Here is a 27,613-nt window from a genome sequence, read left to right as displayed (position 1 = left end):
TCACAGCTTAAGTGAATTTGCCATCTTTTTTTCATTTGATCTCCTAATAGTAGCTTGTCACCGAGAGGGATTACTAACTGGTGTATATTTACATTCAAATTGCATTTGAATCTTTGAGATAAAAAGATATATACTCTTGCTTTTTTATCCTTTCTGGGGTAACCCTTTACCTTTCCTACCTTCTTCCAACTATGTTTCCTCATCCCCCACCCCCTTCCCTACCCTGATGCACACATACTTAACTAACCTTTCAATAGCTAGTTGAAATGTCACCCATGTAGGCAAGTTAGCAGTCTATAAACTTAAAATTTTAGCCATATGACTTGGCAACTAGCAATCCATTTCCATGAGTTATGTCTAACCATTCCAATATACAATGAGAGAAGTGTACAGAGATGTGTTTATGGTTCTGCTCCTCACAGCAGTGTTCATAACAGCACAATGATAGTGGAGTGCAAAGAACAGAATTTCCAAATATATTGATTAGTTATATAAAGTATTCTACATTCATTGGATGGAATACTATGCAGCCATTAAAAATGTCACTCTAGGTCTTAGTTAATATAAGAGGATATTTATGACCTATTAATGAACTATACAATAGGTTATCGGATAGGGTGTATAGAAAGATTTGTGTTAAAAAACTGAACCATGCATGCCATCAACTGCCCGATCACCTTGGAGTGCTACATCTCCTCTGTCCGCCTCTCTCTGTCTTTGCTGTGTTGTGAAGAAGTGACCTTGAACTTTGCCAAATATTTTCTTTACCAGTCTCACAAGGAAGAGCATGTTAAGTAGCTGATGAAGCTGCAGAACCAGCAAAGTGGTGAAATCTTCCTTCCTTCAAGATGTCAGGAAGCCAGACTGAGTGCAATGCAATTTGCATATTATGGGGGGTGGGGTGGGGTGGGGAATAACTCAGTTACTACTGGAAGTGCACAAAGTGGGCAGGGACAGGAATGACCTCCTACTCTTGAGGCTTTTTTCAGATTCATTATCTAAATGAGCAGGTGAAATTCTTCGAAGAGTTGAATGACCATGTAACCAACTTACATGAGATTGAGACCCCAGAAAAGTCTTTTTGAAAAAGGAGAGTGATAATGAGAGCTCAGTCTTGGCTGCCTTATCCACAACTATTTTAAAAAGGTGACTTCCTGCAGTCACGTTACTCTTTCTATAAGTTGTAGCTAACACTCACTTAACATTTTCTTTAATTTGTACCACTGCTTCTAATGAAAGTACCAAATTTGGTACCAAAATGAAATTGTGAAATGAGAGAAGCTAAATTTCTATAGTGTTTAATGTCCAGGTATTTTATGTTTTGTTTGCTTGTGTATCTGTTCCCAGTTTTTGTGCTGATGTTTTGTGGTGGTGGTTTTTTTTAAATAGAGAGTAGTAGTTGCTGATATTTATGTGATAAGCATTGTACTAATTTTTTTTTAAAGATCTTATTTATTCATGAGAGACAACACAGAGAGAGAGAGAGAGAGAGGCAGAGACACAGGCAGAGGGAGAGGCAGGCTCCCCGCGGAGAGCCTTGATGTGGGACTGGATCCCAGGACTCTGGGATCATGCCTTGAGCCAAAGGCAGATGCTCAACCGCTGAGCCACCCAGGCGTCCCTGTACTAAATTTCTTTGTGCTCTCTTAATCCACATTTATTCCTGAGATACCATTTTACTGTACCCATTTTGGAAAAGAATTAAAACTGAGAGAGTTAAGTGGTACGTGATTTGAAGCAACATCTGTCCAACCCCAGAGTTTTAGCTCTAAACTAATATGTTGTATTTTATATATATGGTACATAAATACCTTCCTTCTCTTTCATAAATCTTTATTTTTTCAAGAAAGCTGATTTCCATGTGCTGAAGGTAAATCCATCTCCCCCCTCCCCGCCAAAATTCCATAAGACAGTACTTTATAGACACCTCTGTTATAGAACTCTATTGTTCTCTACTTTTCAGCATACTTATCTGCAAAGAGTCTTAAAACAACCTGTCTTCACTTATCTTAGTGTTTTTCCCATAGCATTGAGCCTCACATGCAGAAAGTGCCTGGTTTGTTAATACTTAAAAAGGTAAATCCTAAAGCTTATGCTTTAGTGGTACAAGCCTAGGATTTCTCTTGAAAGCACTGTTAAAATTAATTCATACCAAGTGTCTTTTCATTAGTTTCTTAAAGTTTTGTTTGTGTTTTTGTACTGATTGTTATTGCCAGGTATAGTATGACTTCCTCTTGAAGATTAATAAACATTTCTCATCTATCCCCAAACTTTTAATATTTTTGTCCTTAGATTACAGTCTAAGCCTATTTCAGATATTTTCAATGAGTTGACTAGAAGGGACTGCAGTTATTTTTTTAGCTAGAATCAAAATTAATATGCATTAGGTACTTATTCAAGTCTTGGCTTTTGTTTTACTATGTATTGTTAGATGTTTCTGGGTGCTAAATTTAGTAGAGGTTTTAAAGTGTTGAGTCTTCATACCAAAATCTTTTTCCCCCCTCAAGTATTTTTTTTCCCCCTCAAGTATTAAATTTAATTTGACTAAACAAATCAAAGTAAAATTATGTCCTAGTAATCAGTTTGAATTTCATGAGAATTAACTTATATTTTCTTTTTTTTAGATCAATATGAAGGATAATAAAAATGCCAAGTATATTGAAAATCATATTTCATCAAATGACTTGAGAGCTTTTGTATTTGAGAGTCAAGAAGATATGGAGATTTTCCTCAAAGAGGCAAGTAATCAACATACTTTGACTCACCTAGTGCTTATTTTCTGGTCCGTAAGTTTTTAAGTTCAAACTAAAGCAAAAAATAGCAACTAATTATACCAGCAGTAACTCTTGTGTAAAATCATTCAATTTTGCAAATTTCTTTTTTATATATGTCATTATTGGGGAATGAATTTGTTTTGCAAGAAAAGAAACAGCTCATAATTACATCTGTAACATGTTTTGAAGTTATTTGGAGTTAGTAAGAATAATTCATACTGTTTTAAGAGGGAAAAAACATAATGATGGGCCTTTGGTCTTAAAGAAAAGCCAAGTTCATTCCAATACATTTCCTGATAGGGAGCATGGGAATCAGTATGTTGTTGCTTTTATATAAAACCTCTTCAGAAAGAATGAGAATTCTATATCTGGCTACAAAAACACCACAGAGAATCTAAGCCACTAAAAGGCAATGTGGCTTAGTAGTTTGGAGCATAGACTCTATAGATAGGCTGCCAAGATTTGAATTCTGGCTTTGCTACTAAATTGGGCAAGTTTCCTAAATGTTTTGTGCCATAATTTCTTTATCTGTAAAATGTAGATATATTATCTACTTCAAAAGGTGGTTGTAAGGATTAAATCTGTTAATAAGTAAAAAAAAGTATACAGAACAGTGCTTGTTTGCAATTATTTTTATTGTATGTGATTATCTATAAAATATATATTGTTAGCTGTTGTTACTATCAGTAAGATTTCTTTCCTTTTGCATATGCCACCTTCTTTTAAAAGCCCTAAAGAGGGGGATCCCTGGGTGGCGCAGCGGTTTAGCACCTGCCTTTGGCCCAGGGCGCGATCCTGGAGACCCGGGATCGAGTCCCACGTCGGGCTCCCGGTGCATGGAGCCTGCTTCTCCCTCTGCCTGTGTCTCTGCCTCTCTCTCTCTCTGTGTGTGTGACTATCATAAATAAAAAATTTAAAAAAAAATTAAAAGCCCTAAAGATTAGGTTTAGATTTTGCTTTAAATCTTTGCTAACAAGTGTAAATGAGGACAGGACCCTGAATCACCTCAAGTGGGGTCCTCTGTTTCTGTGGTACACTAGTGATTGGAAAGAATCCCTACTTTTTTTGGCTTTTACCATATTGCCCTCCTTCTGGTTTGGGAGTTGGCAGGAAATGTTGAATATATGGTAATTGCATAAAGTTGCATGTATAAAATTACAGAATGGACTCCAGAAAGTTAGACATTTGTGTAGTTTAGGATTATTTAAGCTTAGCCAATGAGTTTTTGGTCTGAAGAAGTAGGTTACTTGCATTACAAGTCTGATAAATGGCATGTTGCGAAGGGCATTCAGTCAGGTGCAGTTAGATGTTTTCTGTTGGAAATGGTCTGCTTAGCCTACACTGGGTACCTTTTTTTTTAAGTAAAAAACTCATGCTGCTTCTGTGCTAGAGATTTGAATCCTATATGGATAATGTGACAGGAGATCCTGAAATTTTGACCTTTTTGTGTGTGTGCTAAGTAACTTTCCATAGCTTCAGGACCAAAACTACTTCCCACATGTCTGACTGTTCATTTTACATTGTGAAATTTATTGTATATAACTGCCTCCTGTAATATCTACTATAGAATACCATTAGCATCTTATCGTGTAAGAAGTATTGTGTCTGCTATACAGTTACCATAGATGAAGTTGCCTTCTGTTCCTAGTTTGCTGAGAATTTATCATATTTTTCCGCATCTTCTGGAATGATCGTTTGGCTTTTGTACTCTATTCTGTGGACATAAATTAGATTTTTTTAAAGATTATTTGTTTATTCATGAGAGAGAGAGAGGGAGAGAGAGAGAGGGAGAGAGAGAGAGGCAGGCTCCCTGTTGGGGAGGGGACTTAATTGCAGGACCCTGGAATCACGACTTGAGCCAAAGGCAGATGCTCAACCACTGAGCCACCCAGGTGCCCTAGATTGGTTTCTGAAATATATCAATCTCGCATTTCTCTGAGAAACTCTACTTGGTTATGTGTGCTGTTTACATATTGCTGTATTCTGTGTAGTAATATTTTGTAAAGGACTTCTGCATATGTATTAATGAGGGATAGTGTTTTTTGTCAGGTTTTGGTATCAAGATTATGCTGGAATCATAAAATGATGTGGGAAATGTCTTGCATTTCCTCTCGTTTTTTGGAAGAGCTTCCTTAACTCTTAAATGTGCTCTATTTTCACTGAAATTCTTTCTGTACAAACATGTAATTATAATGTCCTTATCGCACTAAAACATTTTCTTGAAAGTACCATTAAATATACAGTTTTGATCATCTTATACAGTAGGAATGTAACTTTAAAAATCATTTTGATAGTGTATGCTAAGTAAAATGTTTTTTCCCTTATATTCAGATTCGTGACAATAAAAAATTGAGAGTAAATGCTGTCATTGCTCCCAAGAGTTCATACGCAGACAAAGCACCTTCAAGATCTCTGAATGAGCTAAAGTAAGTCTCAAAAATATTTTTAGAATTAACCTGTTACTTTGAATATTGAGTAACCATTTAGCTCTTAAATACCTCTCTTACATAAGTATCTTATAGGCTGTATCATTCCCTTTTAGGATCTCTGCTTAAGTTTAAAAGAATGAAACTAGGAACAGACAAACCATGGAATATTTACTGGTGATGTTTCAGATCAGTGGAATAATACTGGACTGTTTCATAAAAGATACTAAGATAGTTGGTTAGGTATTGGGAAAGTCAAACCGGTCATCACTTCATAATGCAGAAGTAATGTCCAGAAGGACTAAATGGAAAATTTGCAATTATAAAACAGTTAATAAATATCTTAATTCTGGGTATAAGTAAACATTCTAAATATAAAAGCAATGGAAGAAACAAAAAAGATTAATAGTTTTAATCATAAATATATTAAACTTTTCTGACAAGGGAGGAAGTCTCAACATTAATCACTTAATATTGATTTTAAAATATAAATTTTTGCCATACCATCATTAATTTATATTTTATTGTTTGCCACGTCTCAACTATCAGATTTCTGTAAATGATTTTCTTTTAAGAAGAAAAATCTAGTAAGTACTTTCTGTTTCAGACCATATGGATTTTTCTCTTACTTGCGAGAATTATTTGATGCACCTGATCCTGTCATGAGCTTCCTTTGCTGCCATTATCATATTCATGAAGTTCCTGTAGGAACTGAAAGGACCAGAGAAAGAATTGAACGGGTAAGAAATACTGAAATCATTACCAGAATCTCATTTTGTTAAAACTTCTTAGCATAAAAATAAAAAATTATGAGAAATTTAAAGAAGTAGGTCACTGTTGTTTTTAACCACACAGATATTCTTTGTATTTTACATTTTTAATATAACACAAAATAGTGACTGTTGACTATTATGTTATGACACATATGATATGGAGTTATCTAGAGTAAATGCTTTTATATCTGTATTTAATGAATAAAATGTTGAAGCCTGAAAAGACACCTGGCACTCTTACCTCATTCTATTTTGCTTGACAAACCTATGTTCAGACATTATATTAATTACTTTTTTTTGGCTTTTACCATATTGCCCTCCTTCTGGTTTGGGAGCTGGCAGGGACTGTTGAATATATGGCAATTGCATAGAAAGTTGCATGCATAAAATTATAGAATGGATTCCAAAAAGTTTAATCATTTAAATTCTTCTAGATTATTTTTCAGATAAATTATACGTTAGGGTGGTAGGCTGGTGTACAGAACTGTTTCGGTAAGCCCTTCCTTTCTTAAAGCTGCCATTTAAGATTATCTGCTATATGAATGACCTCCCTTCATAGGATCTCCCTTCTTGGCTAGCATAGCACACATATTTGTAGTTCTTATATTTTGCTAATTCTGCTTGGAGTTTTCACCTTCTCATATAAATCTCCAAGACTTCAGCTTACATTTGTTGCTTCTATCACAGGCAGAAGCAGGAAAGAAATCTCTTCATCCAAAACAAGTATCTCCATAACACCAGGTTGTGTTTTTTGCTTGTAAGCATCTAAGGACCCAGTTAGAGACCCAACTACTATTGATTATATTGATTTCATTAGAAAATGTGTTTTAAAATTTTACACCTAGTGTACCAGTATTCCTGGGACAATTCTTTTGTAACTTAGGGACTCTTTATTAAACTTTATGGACAGAAGGTAGAAATGAGGGCTTATTACCAACCCATTTTGCAAACAAACAACAACAACAAAAACAATAAACCACCAAGTTAGTAAGTTGCATGTGTCTTTGAATAAAAATTACATTATGGAGAACATTTGAGGAAATGAATATTAGAGCTCTCCATGTGGGTATACCACTCTTCTATCCTTTAGAAAAGAGGACAAGACCATCTATATATAGGAAGATTTATGGAATTGTTCTCATTAATTTCTAGGACTCTCCTCTTTGGTTGTTTTGCCACCTTAGGCCATGATGACCTTTTTGCTGCGAGTGTCCTGCCCTTGCCATCTCTGTTAAATTTATTAGAACTTGAGTAGCCTTTTAGCTTTCTCTTTATTTCAAATTATTCAGCAATTTGTGGATACCAGGTTATACCTTGTTAAGACACATTTAAGCACATTTAAGTTTATCTCTTCACTTAGTCTATAAACTTCCAGATAGAAACGAGCCACAAGAGTATTGATAGTGAAGCTTCAGAGATTGGAAAAAAACTGTATCACGATAGCCTGTTATTCATGAATATGCAGCAATACATAGAGTAATGTTACTGTGTTTAGGATGTGCTTTAGTTTATTAAGCTCTTGAGAGACAAGCTTTCCAAAAAATGTAAAAAAAAAAAAAAAAATTGAAAATTTTCAAGTGTGTCCATTAGGTATTCTTCCAAATATACAGGAATTATAACTGAGGGAAGGTGAGAATAAATGACTTAGTTGAGCTACCACAGTTCTGTGTTCTGGGCAGCTGGTTCCTGGCATCTCTACTGTAAACTCACCAAAACTCCAAAAGTACACTTACTTGAGAGAGATTATATAGTCAAGTAGAAGTATTGCCACCTTTGCTGTAGCTGTTTGGGTTTTATTCCTTCTCTCTTCCTTGGTATTTTCCAAAATAGTACCCTAAGATGTATCTATCACCCACCTTTTTAGAGATGTTACTGGTGAAGTTAAAAAAAAAAAAAAAAAAAGTATATCTGTTTTGATCTTTTCAAATTCACTTGATCTGCATTTTCCAGTGTTTTAATCCTTTTAAAAATGTTTTAATGACTATTAGATGTACCCTAACAGTTTGACCTTGTTTGGCTTATATGACAGGTAATACAAGAAACCCGGTTAAAACAAATGTATACAGCAGAAGAAAAGTATGTGGTGAAAACTTCCTTCTATTCGAACAAAGTTATTTCTAGTAACACATCGCTAAAAGTAGCCCAGTTTCTCACAGTCACTGTGGATCTAGAGCAAAGACGACACTTGGAAGAACAGCTGAAGGTCAGTTACTTTGAGTATTAAAAAAAAAAAAATAACTGGATTTATAATACTTTACCTAGAACTATTTTTAAAATAACAATCTTTAACATTTCATAGGAAATTAATAGAAAATTGCAAGCAGTGGAAGCAGGGTTGATTGCCCTATGTGAGCGAAACAAACATCTAGAACACAAAGACAATGAACTTAGACAAAAGAAGAAGGAGCTTCTTGAAAGGAAAACCAAGAAGAGACAACTGGAACAAAAAATTAGTTCCAAACTAGGAAGGTATCATTCAGCCTATTTGGGCAAGGGTGTGTGGGGAGGTACAGCTCTACGAGGATGTTATTAGTGACAAAGATGTTTTTTATTTTAGACAGATTAACAGTTTGTGCAGCCTTCTGTCAAGTCTGTTGGCACCATTTTTCTAATAGCATTTGCTCACTTTGCCTCTGTGTCACGTTTTAGTGATTCTCACGATGTGTGTGTGGTGATCTGTGATTAGGACTCTGAAAGCTCAGATAATGGTTAGCATTTTTTAACAGTGAAGTATTTTTCAGACATAATGCTGTGGCATACTTAATGGGCTACGGTATGGTGTCAACACGACTTTTAGACACACTGGGAAACCACAAAATTCTTTGGACTCACTTAATTGTAGTGGTCTGGAACCAAATCTGCAGTATCTCTTAGGTGTGCCTGGACCCTGCCATGACAATGCAGTTCCCACAAACATGTTTTTGTGATAATTTCCCTCAAATTGTAGTCCTGGTATTCAAAACAAAATTGTGGTCTGTAGGGTAAAGGTTGGGGAATCTTAAGTTGTTGTGAGTTTTCCTGTCCCCTGATTAGCTGCAACAATGTAGAAAAGTGCTTAGACCCTATGTGGAGGAGATACTCTTGCTAATCCTAAAGCATCTGCCCAAGGGCCAGGAGCCTAATGGGAATCCCTCCTGGGACAGGGGCCATTGGTGGGGACCACTTTTGCACTCTCACTCTGACCTGCCAGCACTAGTGGGTGTATGGCACCCCCAAATCCTCGACAGAGCTAGGCACCCAAGGGTCTTAAACTCTCTGAGAAACAGAGTTCTTAGCAGACTGCTCTCCCCAGGATACTGTATAGACAGCAGTCTCAAACATTTTCCTGTGAAAAAGATCTATTTACTGGTCCAAAACTTCATCCTCAGAGGCTTCAGGATCACCACATATCTAGAGGCTCTGCAATTGTTCTCAGGGAACATGGTCCAGGAGTTGCCATCTTTGTACTCTGTTGTCCTTGCTAAAGCTCACACACTCGTCTAGAGCCCTGATTTTTCCGACCTAGGTGTCCTAAATCTCTAGATTGCCTGGTCTGTAGATCAGTGAGGTTTATGGGAGTCCCGTAGGACTGTTTATATATTTGCATACGTTAAAAGCTGCTGCCTGAGGGTCCTAGTTTATATTCTAGTTTCCGCCTGAAACTAGGGATAGACTGAGATCCTTCCCTCTGGAACACTCACAGGACTTGGCACTCCCTCAACAACTGGGACCTATCAAGAATATAAATCAGGCTTCTTAGATTACAAAGAGTTAGAAGAGGCTTAAACAGCAGGGCTCATCTCTGTGAGGCCACTTCATGACTTGCTGAAGGTTGTTTCATCTGCTGCTTAGAAATCATACAGTCAAGCAAAATGAACAAGAATGTGTTCCAAATGAAAGAACAAGATAAAAATCAGAAAAGAACTGTTAATGAAATGGTGATAATTTACTTAAGAAATCAGAGTTGATGGTCATAAAAATGCTAATTGAACTTGGAAGAGGAATGAACATAGTAAGAACTTCAATAAAGAGAAGTGTAAGAAAGTACCACAAAGATTTCACAGAGCTGAAGAATACAGTAAGTGAATTGAAAAATATTCTGGAGGGGTTCTAACAACAGACTAATGAGACAAGAAATATCAGTAATGTGGAAGACAATAGAGAAAAAAAAAAACTTCTAAGAGCGCATGTGTGCGAGCAGGGGTGAGGGACAGAGGGAGAGAGAGAATCTTAAGTTGGCTTCACGATCAGTGCAGAGCCCAATGTGGGGCTCAGTCTCACAACCCTGAGATCATGACCTGAGCCAAAAATCAAGAGTACGACACCTAACTAAATGAGCCGCCGATGCACCCCTCAAACAGAATTTTAAGAAGTAAAAATAGCGTAAGGGACCAACATGACAATATCAAGCAAAATAACTTTCACATTATATGAACCACAGAAAGAGAAAGCAGAAAACATACTTGAAAAATAACACAACTTCCCTAATCTCAGGAAGGAAAAGACATCCAGATCCAGGAAGCCCAGAGAGTTCCATGTAAGAGGAAATCTGTTCTGTAGAAGAGCACTGATTTTTTTTTTTTACTGAAAACAAATCAGTCATATGACAATGACATTTGACAGGACTGGAAACCCTACATTCCTCAATAATGAAGAATTTACACAATGTTCAAGGCTTTTGTTTTTTGTTTTTAAGCCATCATGACTGATGGAAGCATATTATTTGTATCTGAGAGAATATAACTTCATCACCTTAATATTTACCATTTAATCTCGTGGATCAAAGTATTTTATCCCAGAGAGGGAACATTCACTAGTTTTTAAAAATACTCTCTATCCATCTGCTGAAAAATGATTCATTAACACTTGAGTATTTAAAATCAGAATCCTGTTGTCCTATGCTTTGAAGAACAGTAGACCCATAGGAGTCACATATCTATGAATACGTGTAATTTATAGGAAATTTCAAATCATTAGAGAATGGTTTAGAAGGAACTATACAAGGCACATAGAGGCCTTAAGATGATCGAAATTGTAGCTATTGTCAGATAAGCTAAACTTTAGTTCATCAAGGATGTGTACTGTTGAAGACCTTAATGAGCTCTAGATATCTGGACATCATTCACAATTTTATTGCTGGGTCAGGTCACAAGGAACTACCTATGATAGAACATTTGCCTTTGAACTTCTGTGAACATCAGGGTGTGAATGTCATGTGCATGGTCTAGAATATTTGGCAAAAATGTCATGAGCTCTTAATGCAGTATGGGAAAGGCAGATCACGTTATTATAGGTTCCTAATTAAAGGACCACAGTGGATTTGGCTCCAAACTCATTGTATCATTTATCTTTAGTGGAATTCCAAGCCAGAGTTTATTGTTTGTACTCCTACCATGCTAAATTATGCATAAGTTAGGGCTGGAATATGAAGAGTACTTGGCGTTGAAGAGTCTCTGAGACAACTGCTAACAAAAGCCAAGATTCTCGGTCTGATAATTGTATAGATAACAGGCCTCAAAGAAGCATTGGAAGGGTTTGATCACAGCCCACCTCCTCCTGCTTTCTTCCAGAGTTCAAGAAAATCATTTCACCTGGCAGTCTCAGACCATTCCCTCAACATCAGCAGAGACTTGCACTCCTCCCAGATAGCAGCATATACCATCTTAATGAAAAGATGATGACAAAGAGGGTCATTGTTGAGTCAGTCCATAAGTTCCCAGTCTGTTCAGTCATTGATATGGCCAGTGATGTCTCAAGTTGCAAATATGCAAGTTCCTTAAGGCATGTCTCAGTTTCAATTTTTAGCTCAATTATGAGCCATGCAGCAACTGAAAGACCAGTTGGAGCAACAGACATGGAAGACAGAGGCAAATATTCATCAGCCACAAGAAGAACTAAGAAAAATTCAAGAACAACTTTAAATGGTCCATGGTTGAGGGCTGTAGATGTTTTTACAACAGTCCACCCCTGGGTTGAATTTAGATTCTGTTCAAATTTCTTCTGGAAATTCATCAAACATCCTATAAATATTAAGGACCAAGTTGTTCAAACTAACCAAAATCAAAGTGAAATGGTATTGGACACATTGGCACACTCAGCATATGATACTACAGCATACCCAACGAAGTCCATCAAATCAGAGTCAACAGAACGTACTGAGCTGGCACAGTCAATAAACACCTCTTTCCAGTTGGTCACAGAGCACTCTTACAGCCCCACTGTATGACACTATGATGATTTCATAGCAGAAAACGTGGTCCGGATTCCACCCACAAAAGAGTGCCACAAAACCGTACCCAGAGGGCTGCAGTTACCCCACTGGTTTGGGACAGAGAAGAATCTTTTCAAGGTCAGCGGCATGTGCTGTGTGATTTAGTACCTGCTCTTGTAGCTTGGGGGTGGTCGTGGTATTTAGCACTATGCTTATGGGTTAGGTGGTGGCTGCCTGCCCTACTTTTGCTACACAACAACAGCAATTACAGACCTTGTCCATCACGCAGCAGCAGCAGCGTTCCAAGGAAGGGCAGCTTAGTTTAGTTCAGCAACCCTCTTAGACTCCACTGACTCAACTACTGCAGCAGTTTTTACAGACTTGAAGGATTTCCATGGAGCAGTCTTGAAACCAGCTTACCCCTGCTGCATTTCCACTACAACAGGGCACATCCTTCAGTACCATCACCACCAACACCCACCTCAGCAACAGCAGCATCTGAGTCAGCACAGGACAAATTGATCTGTTCTTCTAAGGTTCAACCATGGTAGCATATATGCCTCCTCTGGCCTTAAGGGAGGGGGTTGGCCATGAAGAGTTGCTCAGATGATCTGAAGCTAGGAGAAGGCCTAGCGGTTTCACAAGAAACAGTACTGAATGTTCTAGTTTGTGGAATTAGGGGAAATGCTGCCTAGTACTACAGAAATACATTAAACACCAGTCAGTGGGAGATGATCATGGGTCCATACCCAACTCTTGACAGTGTTGAATGTGGCCAAATATTTTTTGACAGGAAAAAGTGTATTGCCAGATTGTAAGCTTATCTATGAAACATGGTCACTAATCAGAAAGTCACTAACAGTATTAGTAACTTAGTGGTTCTGTACTTTTTTTATAGGTATTACAGGACATGTCACTGTCCTGTCAGGGCTTTGCTTGCAGTGATGCTATGGGGGTAGTCTAGTAGACTCAGACCCCTTCCCGAGCCCCTTTCCTTTTCAGAGGATGATGGAATAGTAATTAATGTCAGAATGTTGTGTGGGTACAAATTTTCTATGTACACATACTGTAAATACTATGTATATGTCTGGATAAAAGAGAAAGCCAAAAAATAAAAGTCCTACTGCATCTCAATAAATGCAGAAAAAGCAGTTGACAAAATACAACATCCATTTTTTTTTTTTTTTAAGATTTTATTTATTTTTTCATGAGAGACCCACAGACAGGCAGAGGAAGAAGCAGACTCCACACAGGGAGCCTGACGTGGGACTCAATCCCAGTTCTCCAGGATCACACCCTGGGCTGAAGGCAGTGCTAAACCGCTGAGCCACCCAGGCTGCCCACAACATCCATTTTTTGTAAAAACTCTAAACAAAGTGGGCAACATACCTCAATATAATAAAGACCATTTATGATAAATCCACAACATACTCAACAGTAAAAAGCTGTGAAATCCTTTCTTTTAACATCAGGATCAAGACCCAGATGCCCATTCCCCCCACTTTCATTCAGCACATTATTAGAAAATAGAATTTCTGACCAGAGCAATTAGGCAAGAAAGAAAAAGCATCTAAATCGAAAAAAAGTAAAACCAGCACTATTTGTGGATGACCTGATTTTACATAGAATACCGTGAATACTCCACCAGAAGAAACTTGCAGGGTACAAAATCGGCACACAAAAATCTGTTGCATTTTCAAGATGAATTCAAGAGAACAGTCCCATATACAATCACACCAAAAAGAAAAGGCTTAGGAAGAAATCTAGCCAAGGAAGTGAAAGACCTGTATACCAAAAACTAACACATTGAGAAGGAAATGGAATATAACCCAAATGAAAGATTTTCTGTGCTCATGGATTGGAAGAACCAATATCTTTAAAGTGTGTTACCCATGGCAGTCTATAGATTCAGTGGAATTCCTATCCATTTCCAAATTCCAATGGCATTTTTTAGTATTAGAAGAATCCTAAAAATTTGGGGACCATTAAAGATATCAAATAGCCAAAGCAGTCTTGAGAAAGGACAATAAAGCTGAAGGCATCATGCTCCCTGATTTCAAACTATATCACAAAACTGTATTCATTAAAGCAGTATTGACCTAAAAACAGACGTGTACATCAATGGAACAGAATAGAGAGCCCAGAAATAAACCCCTGTATTCGTCTCTGGTCAATTACTTTGTGACGAAAGAGGGAAGAATAAACAATGAGGAAAGGGTAGTCTCTTCAATAAATGGTGCTGGGAAAACTGGATCACTAGCTTACACCACAAGAAAAATCAACTCAGAATGGATTAAAGATGAATGTAAGACTAGAAATTAATAAATTCCTGGAAGAAAATAGGCAGTAAGTTCCTTAACATGGGTATTGGCAGTAATTTCTTTGAAACTGGCTTCAAAGACCTTGGCGATATAAACAAATGGGACTACATCAAACCAAAAGGCTTTCACACAGTAAAGGGAACCACCACACCAAGAAGGCAACCTATGGATCGGGAGAAGATATTTGCAAATCACATATTCGTTAAGGGTTTAGTATCCAAAATGTAAAAAACTACAGCTCAGTAGCCAAAAAAAAAAAAAAAAACAAACTCCAAAACAAAGACCATTTGATTAACAAATGGGCAGAGGATCTGAAAGACATTTTTTTTTTTTTTTATTAAAAGTTTATCTATTTATTCATGAGAGACACAGAGAGAGGCAGAGGAAGAAGCAGGCTCCATGCAGGGAGCCCGACGCGGGACTCGATCCCAGGTCTCCAGGATCATGCCCCGGGCCGAAGGCGGTGCTAAACCGCTGAGCCACCAGAGCTGCCCTGAAAGACATTTTTTTCAAAGAAGACCTACAGATGGTCAGTAGGCACCTGAGAGTGTGCTCAATATTATTAATTATCAAGGAAATTTAAATAAAAACAATGAGACTACCACCTCACACCTGTCAGAATGGCTATTATCACAGGACAGGACAAGAGATACCACATGTTGGTGAGGACACAGAGACAAGGGAATCCTTTCCACTCTTAGTGGGAACGTAAATTGGTGTAGCCACTATAGAACACAGTATGGAGGTTCCTCAAAAAAAAAAAAAAAAGAACTACCACAAGATCCAGTAATTCTACTTCTGGATATTGATTCAAAGAAAATGAAAGCTCAGATTTGAAAAGATATCTGCACTCTCATGTTCATTGCAGGATTATTTACAAGAGCCAAGTCATGGAAGCATCCTAGGTTGTCCATGGAGGATGAATGGGGAAAGAAGTGGGATACACATGGAAACATGACGCATGTATGTGCACACACTGCACTATTTAGCCATTAAAAAGGATGAAATCTTTTGTGACAACATGAATGGAACTTGAGAGTATTACGCTAAGTGAAATAAGTCAGATGTCGTATGATTTCACTTTTAGTGCAATCTGAAAAACAAAGGAACAGAAATGCATAGATACAGAGAACAGATTGGTGGTTGCTGGGGGTAGGGAGGAGTGTTGGGGGTTTGGTAAAATAGGTGAAGGTGATTGAGAAGTACAAACTTCCAATATAAAATAAAAGCTCATGGGAATGTAATGTATGGCATATGACTATAGTTAATAACACTGTAATGCATTATTTGCAAGTTGCTGAGAGTAGATCTTAAAAGTTTTCTTTAGCAGAAAAATCTTTTATAATTGTATAGTGACAGATGTTAACTAGATTTTTTGTGGTGATCATTTCAGGATCGATACAACCACCAAATCATTATGTTTTGCCCCTGAAACTAATATGTCAATTATACTTTAGGTAAAAAATGAAATAAGATTCATGATTTAATACAGTTAATTTTTCTGTCATCAAAAATATTAATTGAATTTGGTATGTTTGAAATTTTTAAGTACACGGCAGTGAAGAATCTCATGACTCTGAGTCCCCTTTGGTGCCATTACCTAGATTCATTCCAGAGCACTAGCGTTTTTATTCACCATTGCTTTTGTCCATTAGTGCAAAACATCACTTCAGTGAATGGGGCAGTTGAGGTCTTCTTCCAACAGTGAAAATGGTTCATGATTCCCCTGAAATGGTTTCAGGGATCCCCACAGGATTCTGCAACACCCCTTGAGAGCCACTGACCCAGACATATATCCAAAATAATACATCCACTGAATTTGGATTGCTGGGAGAGGAGAGAAGAGGGTACAGGCAGTGAGATGAACAGTCCAGACCATTAGCCATTAAGCTGTGCATTCTCTTCTCGACTCTAAAGAGAGTAATGGGAGAGGAGGAAAACATGCTGATTTTCACAGAAGAGAATGGGCATCTGGGGATTTAACTCACTTCTTCAATTGTAATCTCCCTTGTTAAATTGGAATTATGTCTGCTTAGCCTTCATGCTCACACATTCCACAGAATTCTGTACAAGGACATGAATAGTCTTAAGTCTTTTCCTAAAGAAAAACTGGTAGGCAACCATTCTTAGAACTGATATGTTTTATTGCGTTTGGATATTTTGTAGAAATGGGGATATATAAGCAGAGATAAAATTTATGTTTATTCTAGGGGCAGGGAATGTGGCTTCCGGTTCAAAGGTTTTTCTCATGGCCTCAGACCTTTTTGTTGTGATTTTTTCTTTTATGTTTTCTATAAAGATTTAAATATTAATAGCATTGTCAACCTTTGGTAATAAATGACCACTCATGGCCTTAAGGTTATCTGTTTACCTTGCCCTAATGTAGTATGTTTTTAAACACATTGGTAAATTGAATTGTATTGAAATATGTTAAGAGAATTGGTGCTGTTTTGGTTTTGTTTGTTGGTTTGGGGCTTTGGGGGTTTTGTTTTTAAGCAAACAGTTGTCCATTAACTCAGTGAAAAAGTAATAGTGTACCTTGATTACTTAAAGCAAGATAGTATTTAGTCTGGCTGCCTAGGAGGTTTTTCATCTCTCAAGTCTCTTTTCAACTTTCACCTCTGGCCTCATTCCTCTCTTTCATCATCTACAAGTCACTTAACTTTTCATGTTCACCTGTTCTGCTGGACCCACTGTCTTAAAAACTTTTCATAGGTAGTGTGGATTTTTGTAGTGAGATGGCCTTTCATACCCATCACCAGCCTGCTGTCTCATACCTATAATTAATTGCCTCTAGTTACAACACTGCATTCCTTGAGATTGACTTTTCATTTATACAGTCTCCTTTCACTCGACCCATTTCGCCTTACCTCCCTGGCATCCCCCTACTCTCTTCCATGTACTGGTCAGGCCCCTCTCTACAACATCTGAACTTATTTATTATTGTTTCCAGTGGAGAAAAGGTAACATGGTGCAGTGGAAAGAACTTGGATGTCAAACATGTCTTAACCACATGCTTGCTATACATGATCTTAGAGTAACTTCTGATTCTTAGTTTCTTCACCTTGACTAGCAGAGTGTCAGTTTTTAGGGTTTATTGTCTTTTCAGTATGTATTTTAAATCTTAATCAGATATCCTCAGTTAAACTACTTTAAGTAAGAGACTGTATGTAAACAACATTAATAACAATGGTAGTAATTAATATTCATCAACTGGTTAAGGGCCAGGCACTGTGCCAAGTGTGTTATATGTTTTACCTTTTTAAAATTTTCATCATAGCCCTGTAGGGGAAGTAGCATTGCTAGAAAGCCCATGAAATAGCAGGAGACCTAAGGATTTTTGCTCAGTCCCTGTGTTAACTCTGATTTCTGCATCATTGTTTTATGCAGTTTAAAACTGATGGAACAGGATACTTGCAACCTTGAAGAGGAAGAGCGAAAAGCAAGTACCAAAATCAAAGAAATAAATGTTCAAAAAGCAAAACTTGTTACTGAATTAACAAACTTTGTAAAGGTAAGGCATTTTCTTAAAAACTCTTCTAAGGGGATCCCTAGGTGGCGCAGTGGTTTGGCGCCTGCCTTTGACCCAGGGTGCGATCCTGGAGACCCGGGATCGAATCCCACGTCGGGCTCTGGGTGCATGGAGCCTGCTTCTCCCTCTGCCTGTGTCTCTGCCTCTCTCTCTCTCTCTGTGTGACTATCATAAATAAATAAAAATTAAAAAAAAAAACTCTTCTAAGATTTTTACTATCAATTTTAACTTGCTTTGTTTGACATTTCTCCTTATAGGTTAATAAATTAGTTAAAAGCTGTCATTAAGCTAAATTATTTTATTCCAGATGATGCAATTAAGCACAGAAAAACATTTAAAAATTCTCTTGTAAGAAGTAGTTGTAAAAAGAACTAATTGAGGTATCAGTCACATTAAAAAAATGTTCCTTTTTCTCATGGTTTATACTAGTTTAAAAAACTTTTTCTTAGTTGTAAAACAAATTAAAATTTTAGGGCTTTTTTGTTCCTAGATTTGTACTTCTTTGCATATACAAAAAGTTGATTTAATTCTTCAAAATACTACAGTGATCTCTGAGAAGAACAAATTAGAATCAGATTACATGGCTGCTTCATCACAACTTCGTATAACAGAGGTACGGTTTTTGCTTTTATTTTTTATGATAGGGTGGTTCTAGCCTTAGACCTGGTTTGAAAACCTGTATCTAGCACTTAGAATATGCATTTTGTTATGTGCTCTTTAGTTTATGAATTAATGCATTTTGCTGATGAGGAAGCATCTTTTGAAACAGTGTATTTTATGTTACTTGATAGGGGGAGTTATGGTAATAATCAGAGTCTTATGTAGTCACTCGACAAAGTCTCCTCTGTGTTCCCTTAGCCCATCTAAATTACAGTCACACTATTAACAGGTAGCATCTAGTAGCTTTTATTGCAGCTTGTACATCCCATAAAATAAACCGCAGATGAGTTATAATCAACACTAATTCTGGCCTAGGTGTACAGTTTTGGTGGTTTAAACTTCCGTTAATATCGATCTGTGAAATAATATTAAAATAGTGTGCAGGGGTGAAACAGGATGCTCTAAAGTTAACGAAAATTGCAAGGGCGAACTGGCAAAAGAAGTGGTGACAGTGGCATAGTTTTTGAGTCTTCCAAATCCTTTCTTAAAAATAGAAGAGTAACTAGGATAATGACCACAAATTCATGGATAACATATACAACAAAACTAAGTTTCAGAGCTCCCCTGTTGTTGTACTGCAGTATACTCTCCCACTGACCACCCAGAGTTAGCATCAGACTGTTCAGGTTAAGGGCACAGACTCAACAAGCCTGCCCTTCAGGCTCTTCCCCTCTCCCCTAAAGGCTCAAGAGTAAGTCACTCAATGCCCCGACACTCTGATCACATAATTTGCCTTTTGGCATTGTCTCTTGAGTCCCCTCAAGCTCTTAGGTCCTCTCCTAAGCTTGAATGTAGGTATGATCCAAGGGGGCGGGCTTATGAATAATAGACATTCCTATCACTCAGAAAATTCCTAGGGTTTAGAGTCTCCTTCCCAAAAACCAGGGACAAAAGCCCAATTCTTTATTACATGACACATATGAACCTCCATCATATCAGTGGGTAAGATTAAGTCAGCGGCAGCGGCGGTACAACTAGTGTGTTATCGGTAAGTGTGTGGTAAACAGAGGGAGAGCTCAGAGAACCCAAAAATGGAGGTCACCAACAGGTTCTCCTCTCTAAAGGGAGGCCCCACTAACTGTGGAAAGCTCAGATCAGTTTGAGAACAGCTGAAAGTGGGAGGTGACTGCAGGTCCTAGAAAGGCGGATGGTGCTGTGGTGGTCCAGGTCCTGTGAACCAGACTAAACTACTTTGCAGAAGAATGCTGCTTACTGAAACTAGAACCATGTGGTACACTAAGGAGACAGTTAACTTGGTAGTACATGGTTAGAAGGCTGACCCTGTAGCTAACACGCAGCACTAAAAATGGGAGAAGAGAGACAACAGAAGTAAAATAGAATATACTTCCTGACTGTCTGATAGGTATTATCAGGAAATAAAAGGATAATACTTCAGAGTGGGTGCTTTGGGAGACAGAAATAAGGGAGAATTTCAATATTTATAGTGGGAACCAAAAGACACTATTCCAAATAAAATATAAAGGACATAGGACATTATATAAAGTATTTGCGTAAACTTTCCTAAATACCAAAAGATACACAAAGAAAAGGGGAGGAAGATAAAACAGATCTTTAAAGATTGAGTATTTTATTTATATGTGTATTTGCCACAAAAGTAAATATGACATAAAATGGCAGAACTGGGGCACCTGGGTGGCTCAGTGGTTGAGCATCTGCCTTTGGTTCAAGTTGTGTTCCCAGGGTCCTGAGATCGAGTCCCACATTGGGCTCCCCACAGGGAACCTGCTTCTCCCTCTGTCTCTGTGTGTCTGTCTGTGTCTCTCTGCCTCTCATGAATGAATAAAATGTTAAACAAACAAACAAACAAAAAAAACAGAACTAAGGCCAAACATCAATCTTGTCACTAAGTATAAAAGGATGTGTAACTCATCTTTTAAAAAAGGATTATTTCCAAGTTCCAGTATGGTGCAGAATGTGAGGGGTACATCTAAGAGAAGAGATCGAGAAAGGTTTAAATAAGAGGATGATAAGCCCAAGGGATTTTTTTTTTAAATCAAAAAGATCCAAAATACCTATCAAAAGTCTCTATATTTATGGAATTATAAATATACTTAAAAATAGTAATATTGGTCACCTTTGGAGGATATTGGAGAACGAGCTCATTATTTTGAAAAATGGCAAAGAATTCTACAATCCAGAATTTCCTATGTGAACTATTACTTAGGATAAACAAGTATAAGAGAAGTTCCTCTTTACAGGAGCATTTCAGATAATAAATGCAGAGGGAATTTTAGTATTAGAATATCACCACTTTGCAGCTGCTAATGAATCAGTGGATCACATTAGCTGCTAACATCACCAAAAAATAACCAGATATTTATATGTATTCCCACAGACATAACATGAAATTATTTTGTGAAAAAATTTCAGTCTGATTAAGCCTCTGGAACAAGGGTGTGTCGACATCAGCACTGTCAACATTTTACACTGGAGAATTCTTGTGGGGGCTGTGCTGTGCATTGTAGAATGCAGTATTTCTGGCCTTTACTTGCTAGATACCAGCAGTATACCCCTCCCCACTGCAGTTGTGACAATGTTGCCAGATGTACCCTGGGGAACAAGACTGCTCCCATTTCAGAACCACTGTTCTAAAACTACCAGTTTCAAGTCTTCAGAGTAGTCTATTTTATAATTAGATCTCAATTTAGATGATAAATTGTCATCAGAAGTATTTAATTATATTTTGATTTTGGTGAAACCTACAGTTGAAAAAGTAAATTCATATACACAGGTTATGTAACTAAACATTTTCTAATAGCTGTAGTATGGGTTTTTAAATTTTTTTAAAGATTTTATTTATTCATGAGGATCTAGAATTGTAGATGATAGGTACATGAAGGTTTATTATATTCTACTTTTGTGTATGTTTGAAGTTTTCCATAATAAAAAATAAAAAGTTTCCATTCTTGACCATCATGAAATAATAGGGGTCATAAGTATTATCTCACTTTAAGCCACTAAAAGATGGAACAAAATATATGAAGTAGTGATTTTCAGACACTGGATAACAGGCAGCACAGGATGGTGATTTTTGAGAGAAGGGAAAACAGTGCAAGGTGATCCCTGTGATTGCCTTAGCTTACTGCCAGGAGAGTTTTTAGGCCACACTGTAGGGAAGAGGAACCCAGTAGGAAATAGAGCAAGCACTGCAGGTCTTACACATGGTAAAAGAGTATTAGGAGAATATGGTCAAAAACATTCTGGCAGTAAATCTGACAGTTTAGAAGAAATGGGCACACTCTTGAAAAGCCACAACATATCAAAAGTCCCTGAAGGAAGACCTAATTAGATTAGCCCCATATTTACTAAAGAAATTAAATTTGTACTTAAAAACCTTCCCACAAGGAAAACTCCAGATCCAGAGGCTTCACTGGTGAATTTCACCAAGCCTGAAAAGGAAGAATTAATAGAGGTTCTACCTAGAGTCTTCAAAAGGTGTGGGGGGTGGGGTGAGGGTTACTTCTTGATACATTGTATGAGGCTAGTATTCCTAATATCCAAACCAGGCAACTCTACAGACCAGTATGTCTCATAATTCTTTTTTTTTTTTTCATAATTCTTTTAAAAAGTTAGTAAGTGAAGTCCAGTGCTTTATAAAAGAGTAAAACATCCTAACCAAGTGAGTTTATTATCCCAGTGTGTATCCCAAAAGTTGATCTAATGTTTGAAAATTCATCAGTGTAATCATGTGAATGACTACAGAAAAACCAGATGATCAGATGATCATCTTAAGTATACACAGAGAAAAAACATTTGCTGAAGTCTAGCACCCCTTTAATGATAAAAACTCCGTGTATCTAGGAATACAAGGAAATTTTATACATCTGATAAAAGGCATTTACCCAAAACCATTAGCTCATATACTCATTGATGAAGGAATGAAAGCTTTTCCCTACTGATTGGAAACAAGGAAAATGCTCACTAATCAGTTGTGTTCCACATTGTACAAGAGTATCTAGCCAGTGCAGTGAAGAAAAAACAAAAACTTGTCTACTTCAGACCAACAGATTTCTGTGGAAAATCTTAAAGAATCAGTGCATTCAGCAAGGTTTCAGGATCAGATGTGGCTCCGTCTACTAGCAGTGAACAATTGGCATTTGGAAGTTTAAAAATACTCTTTGGGGTGCCTTACTAAGCATCTGACTCTTAATCTCGTCTCAGGCGTTAGCTTGGGTTCTTGAGTGCAAACCCTGAGTTGGCTCCACACCCAATTTTTAAAAATGCCATGTACAATAGCTTCAAAAATAGGAAGTGCTTAAGGATATATTTATAAGAAACTACAAAGTTTTACTGAAATTAAAATAAGACTTACATAAATGGAGAGAATGATTATGTTCATGGATCAGAGGTTCAGGATTTGTTGTCAGTTCTCTCCCAAATATATATATTCAATAAAGTTCCCAGCAAGGGTTTTAGAAATTGACAAGCTTATTCGAAAATGCAGTAGACTTAGAAGAACTTTGAAAAAGAACAAGTTCGATGACTCACCCTTCCTAATTTTAAGACTTATTATAAAGCTGCAGTAATGAAGACATTATTGTATTGGTGTAAAAATAGACCTATATGGCTCTGTGGAACAGAATAGGGAACCCAGAAATAGATTCACACATACATAGTCAATTGTTTTTTTGGCATAGATAACTGAGGCAATTCAGTGGAGAAAGAATAGTCTAACAAATAGTGCTAGAACAATTGAAGAGTGGTGTACAAAAAATGAGCCACAACCCTTACCTCATACGATATATAAATGAATCATAGACTTAAATGTAAGAACTAAAGCTAAAAGCTTTTTGCAGGAAAGATAATAAATTCTTAGTGATCTTGGTTTTGGGGAAATTGAATGAAACACAAAAAGCATGAACTATAAGGCAAAAGGAATCAGAAGTTTTACTTCAACAAAATTAACTTTTCAATAGATGCTGTTAAGAAAAAGCAGGCTGGAGACTGGCGGGGAGAATATATTTGCAGCACCTAACACCTGACGAAGGACTTGTATCAAGATGAAGGGCTCTTCCTGGGGGCCTTATCGAGCCTAACGTCTGCTTCTATAAAGTCTCTGCAGGCTAATGCTTTTTCCATTTTCAAAGGATTAAAAAAGAAATACAGGATAGTTTGTCTGCGGCCCTCCACACCTAAAATACTTACCTGCTGGCCTTGTATAGAAAAAGTTTGCTGACCCTACAGATACCACAGAAAGAACTCTTAAACAACTATTGACACAAAGAAGACAACCCAGTCAGAAGACGGGCAAAAGATTTTAACATGATCTTCACTAAAGAAAATACAATAGACAGCAAATAAGCATATGAAAAGATGCTGAACTTTATTGTAGGGAGGTGTGAATTAAAGTTATATTGAGCTACTATCAGAGACCCACTAGCATGACAAACTTTGACCGTACCGAAGTGATGGTGAGGATGTAGAGCAGCTGGAGCTCACATATATACTGGTACTAGAGACTTCAAGTGTGCAACCACTTTGGAAAACCATTGGAGAGATTCTTAAATGCTAAAAAATCTGCCTGCCGTATATTTTGATCCAGCCATTCCTTTCCTGGTATTTACCCAAATGAAAGGAAAGCATATGTCCATGAAAGACCGGCACAGAATGTGTGGCAATTTTGTAATAGGTAAAGACTGGAAACAAATGTCCAGCCGTGGTTAAGTCACAAATTATGGTATATCCACACAACAGGATATTACTCAGCCATTAAAAGGAATGAATTACTGAGACACACAGCATGATGGATCTCAGCTATGCTGGGTGATAGAAGACCAAAAAAACCCTCTGATTCCCTTTATATGAAATTCTACGGAATGCCTAGTGACATTCTAGAATTCTAGTAGAATGCCTAGTGACAGACATAAATCAGCAGTTGCCTGGGGGGAGGATACAGTGGGGTAGATCAAGGAGGAGTATGTAGAGTTGAAAGTGATACGTTTGTTACATTGGGGATGATAGTTTCACTGTTGTGTAAGATCATCAGAACTTACCAAGTTGTATACTTTACACGCAGCTTATTCACCAGTACACTGCAAAGCTGAAAAAACTCTTTAAAAACTTAGTTTTTTTTTTTTTTTCTAAGATTTTATTTATTCACGAGAGACAGAGAGAGAGGGGCAGAGGGAGAAGCAGGCTCCATGCAGGCCTGGGACTCCATCCCGGTCTCCAGGATCACGCCCTGAGCTGAAGGTGGCACTAAACCGCTGAGCCACCAGGGCTGCCCAAAACTTAGGAGTTTATCATTTGTTTTACTAAAGTTTTTTTGCAGTATTTTCAAGTATGAAATTTTAAAGGTACATTCGAGTAGGAGGAGTAACGTAGCTTCCACATGTCCTTACCCCTAACAAATGTAACATCTGGCCATAATTGTAGATTTTTAAAGCTTGTCCTGTATTTGAAGTCCCCTTGTACGCTTTGTCATCCATTCTTCTCTGAATCTGCTGTACTCTGGCAGGGTCTATACACGAGTCACATTGTACCTGACTTTTCAGAAACTTTTCTGTTGTGTAATAGTAAACTATAGTAGTATCTTTCAGTGGAAACAGCCCTGATAGGAGGAGCTGTGGGGGCTGGGTACAGAGCTAGCTCCCCAGAGGGCCTCATCTGGGTTTATTTCACGGGGTGTGAGTGAAGCCCTTTGCCCTCGTGTGTTTTGTTGGTGAATAATTACAGAGCCCATGCTACAGTTGTGTCACTGAGTGAGGCTGTGAACCTGGTTATGGAGTGTAGGAAGTGCTATTATAGAAAAGAGTTCATGGAGAAATTGACCCATCATGCCTGTACTATATGGAGTAAGTCCAGTCACATGATACAGTACTGGATCTCTGTGCCTGAACTTGTATTTTTGAATTAAGCATTAATAAGCTTAAGAAGACTATAGGTTTGTGCATGTTGACAGAAGTATCATGAAATCATGATGGCTTTGGGGTAAACATTCTCCCAAACTTCAGCCCACTCTTGACGTAGAGCTGTTCTTCCAGCAGCTTTTGTTCACATGGACATACTAAGATTTGGTGTAAACTGACAGCTATTGCCCTGTGATCCATTTTGTTAGTAGCAGCAGGAATATTAGAGCAGAGTGAAGGGAGAAAGGTTTGTTTTCAGTTTTTGAATCACTAATTTTTTATAAAGATGGCCACCTTACACTGTCCAAAGAAATAATCTGTGGTTAGCTGCTTGTCCCTTTAGATTTTGTTACCTGGAAATAGCCACTCACTTCTCAGCCTCTTAACCACTAGCAAAGACCTGTGTGCGTACAGCCCTTGACAGGTTTTCCCATAACGATCTTACCTGATACTCCCTGACTATATTTTGCATTTCCTCAGCAGTGTTTGGTACCATTCTGTTTCTTTTTTTCACTAGTTGATCTGAAAATTGTTTTATGCATCCCTTTTGGAAAGTTCTTTTATTTCCGGCACAGTGTACTCAATAAATGTTTGTTGCTGACTGACCATAGTCCCTAACTACACTTTTGAAATAATCAAGGACGAATGAAATTATATAGAATACACCTGTCATCATTCACTTTCTTTTGTTCTTTTTTCTTCTGGTTGCTGTCCTTTACCCACAGATGCTCTTACTATTCTTTCTTGCTCTCCTACTTCATTTGAAACAAGGAAAAAATAGTGTTTTTCCCCCTACTTGTCCCTTTGAACACATGGCAGGTTGCACTAAGGAACCATTACTATCACTTCCCCATTTTGTCCTTGACGCTGATCATGGAAACAAGTTAACTAGAGAGGACGGACTTGTGTCAGTGGGTGTTGTATCCATGAGGGAACTTAAGGATGATTAACTACCATGGATTCTGATGTGTCCTCAGACTGGAAGGCAAAGAGGGCAAGAGGATTCCAGGCCCCTAACATATCCTCAGAGAAAGGCAGGTGGTTGTAAGTGTTGGTTTGTTAACTGTGCCTGGAGTATTTTTAGGACAAGTTAATAAACATGTAAACCTGAATATAAAGGTGGATACAGATGAATATACCTGTTACTTGGTTGAGGTTTTTAAGTCGTGTGCTGCTTTCCTGATCCCACTCAGTGTCTCTTGTCTATCTCTGGTCATAGGTATTAAAACATCTATCTGCCTGGCAAGGGGTATTGTGATGTGATAATTCTATTTAATATATATCAGAATGCTTAGTGCACTGCCTACCATGAAACCAGGGTTTCCTTCAGAAGTATAGGTTTACATCAGAATTAACATTAGTTACAAGAATTAGAAGTTGTTTGTGTTTATCCTCACACTAAATTTAGAAATTCTGTGCTTCCGTCTAATGTTCTCTTCTCTAGCTGCCTGCTTCCCTCTGTCCCGCAAAACAATTTCAGGAACCTTTAGTTTATTTAAGGGAAATAGATTTGGGGAGAAGGAGGGTCATTTAACAAGTAAACAGTATTATTGCCATTTGTTAATGGCTCACTATTAGAATTTGTTATTTTGAATAGTAAAAAGTCAAGACCACTATCTTTAAATTTCAAGTTTGACGTTAAAATTTCAAGTTGATATTAAAAGATTACTTTTCATATTTCTAAAATATGTGTATGTACTAAAAGTTAACGTGAACTTGAAATCTATTGGTATGAAATTTGAGGCTTGTTTTAAAGGAAAATTGAAGCAATGCTTTTATTTACAACTACTGTTTTAGTAAAAGCTCACATTCCTTTACTACAGAAAATCATTGTCATTTGACTAATTGTTAAATATTTACTGTGTTAATTTTATATAAAACATGCAATTATATTAAGAAATTCTGTGAGCAGTTCTGCTTTCTATCACTAGAGGGCCCTCTTAGAGAAGCTTTTCCATATTCAATGTCACTATACACCTTTCAGGACCATTGAATGTGCTCAGAATTTCAGAAAAAAGGATACTTATTCTTTCGGAATATATACTCCTAGAATAGTCCTTTCTGAGAT

The 27,613-nt window shown here is 37.4% G+C and overlaps 1 protein-coding gene and 1 pseudogene across 3 annotated transcripts in view; both read left to right on the top strand.

Annotated features, from left to right (window-relative positions):
* Positions 1 to 27,613, top strand: part of SMC5 (structural maintenance of chromosomes 5) — a 92,932-nt gene that overhangs the window by 53,451 nt on the left and 11,868 nt on the right. For all 3 annotated transcript variants that reach the window (XM_072838436.1, XM_072838428.1, XM_072838446.1), the window contains exons 11-17: positions 2,625 to 2,738; positions 5,106 to 5,200; positions 5,808 to 5,940; positions 8,003 to 8,176; positions 8,273 to 8,442; positions 17,875 to 17,998; positions 18,507 to 18,629. In XM_072838436.1, coding sequence (XP_072694537.1) covers positions 2,625 to 2,738; positions 5,106 to 5,200; positions 5,808 to 5,940; positions 8,003 to 8,176; positions 8,273 to 8,442; positions 17,875 to 17,998; positions 18,507 to 18,629 — 933 coding nt within the window. The remainder of the gene's footprint in view (positions 1 to 2,624; positions 2,739 to 5,105; positions 5,201 to 5,807; positions 5,941 to 8,002; positions 8,177 to 8,272; positions 8,443 to 17,874; positions 17,999 to 18,506; positions 18,630 to 27,613) is intronic.
* Positions 9,394 to 14,743, top strand: LOC140608650 (circadian locomoter output cycles protein kaput pseudogene; annotated as a pseudogene).

Source organism: Canis lupus, chromosome 1 (assembly GCF_048164855.1).
Source record: "Canis lupus baileyi chromosome 1, mCanLup2.hap1, whole genome shotgun sequence".
NCBI lineage: Eukaryota > Metazoa > Chordata > Mammalia > Carnivora > Canidae > Canis > Canis lupus.
The sequence above is the reverse complement of the archived record's forward strand: the minus strand, read 5'-3'. Positions and strand labels throughout refer to the sequence as shown.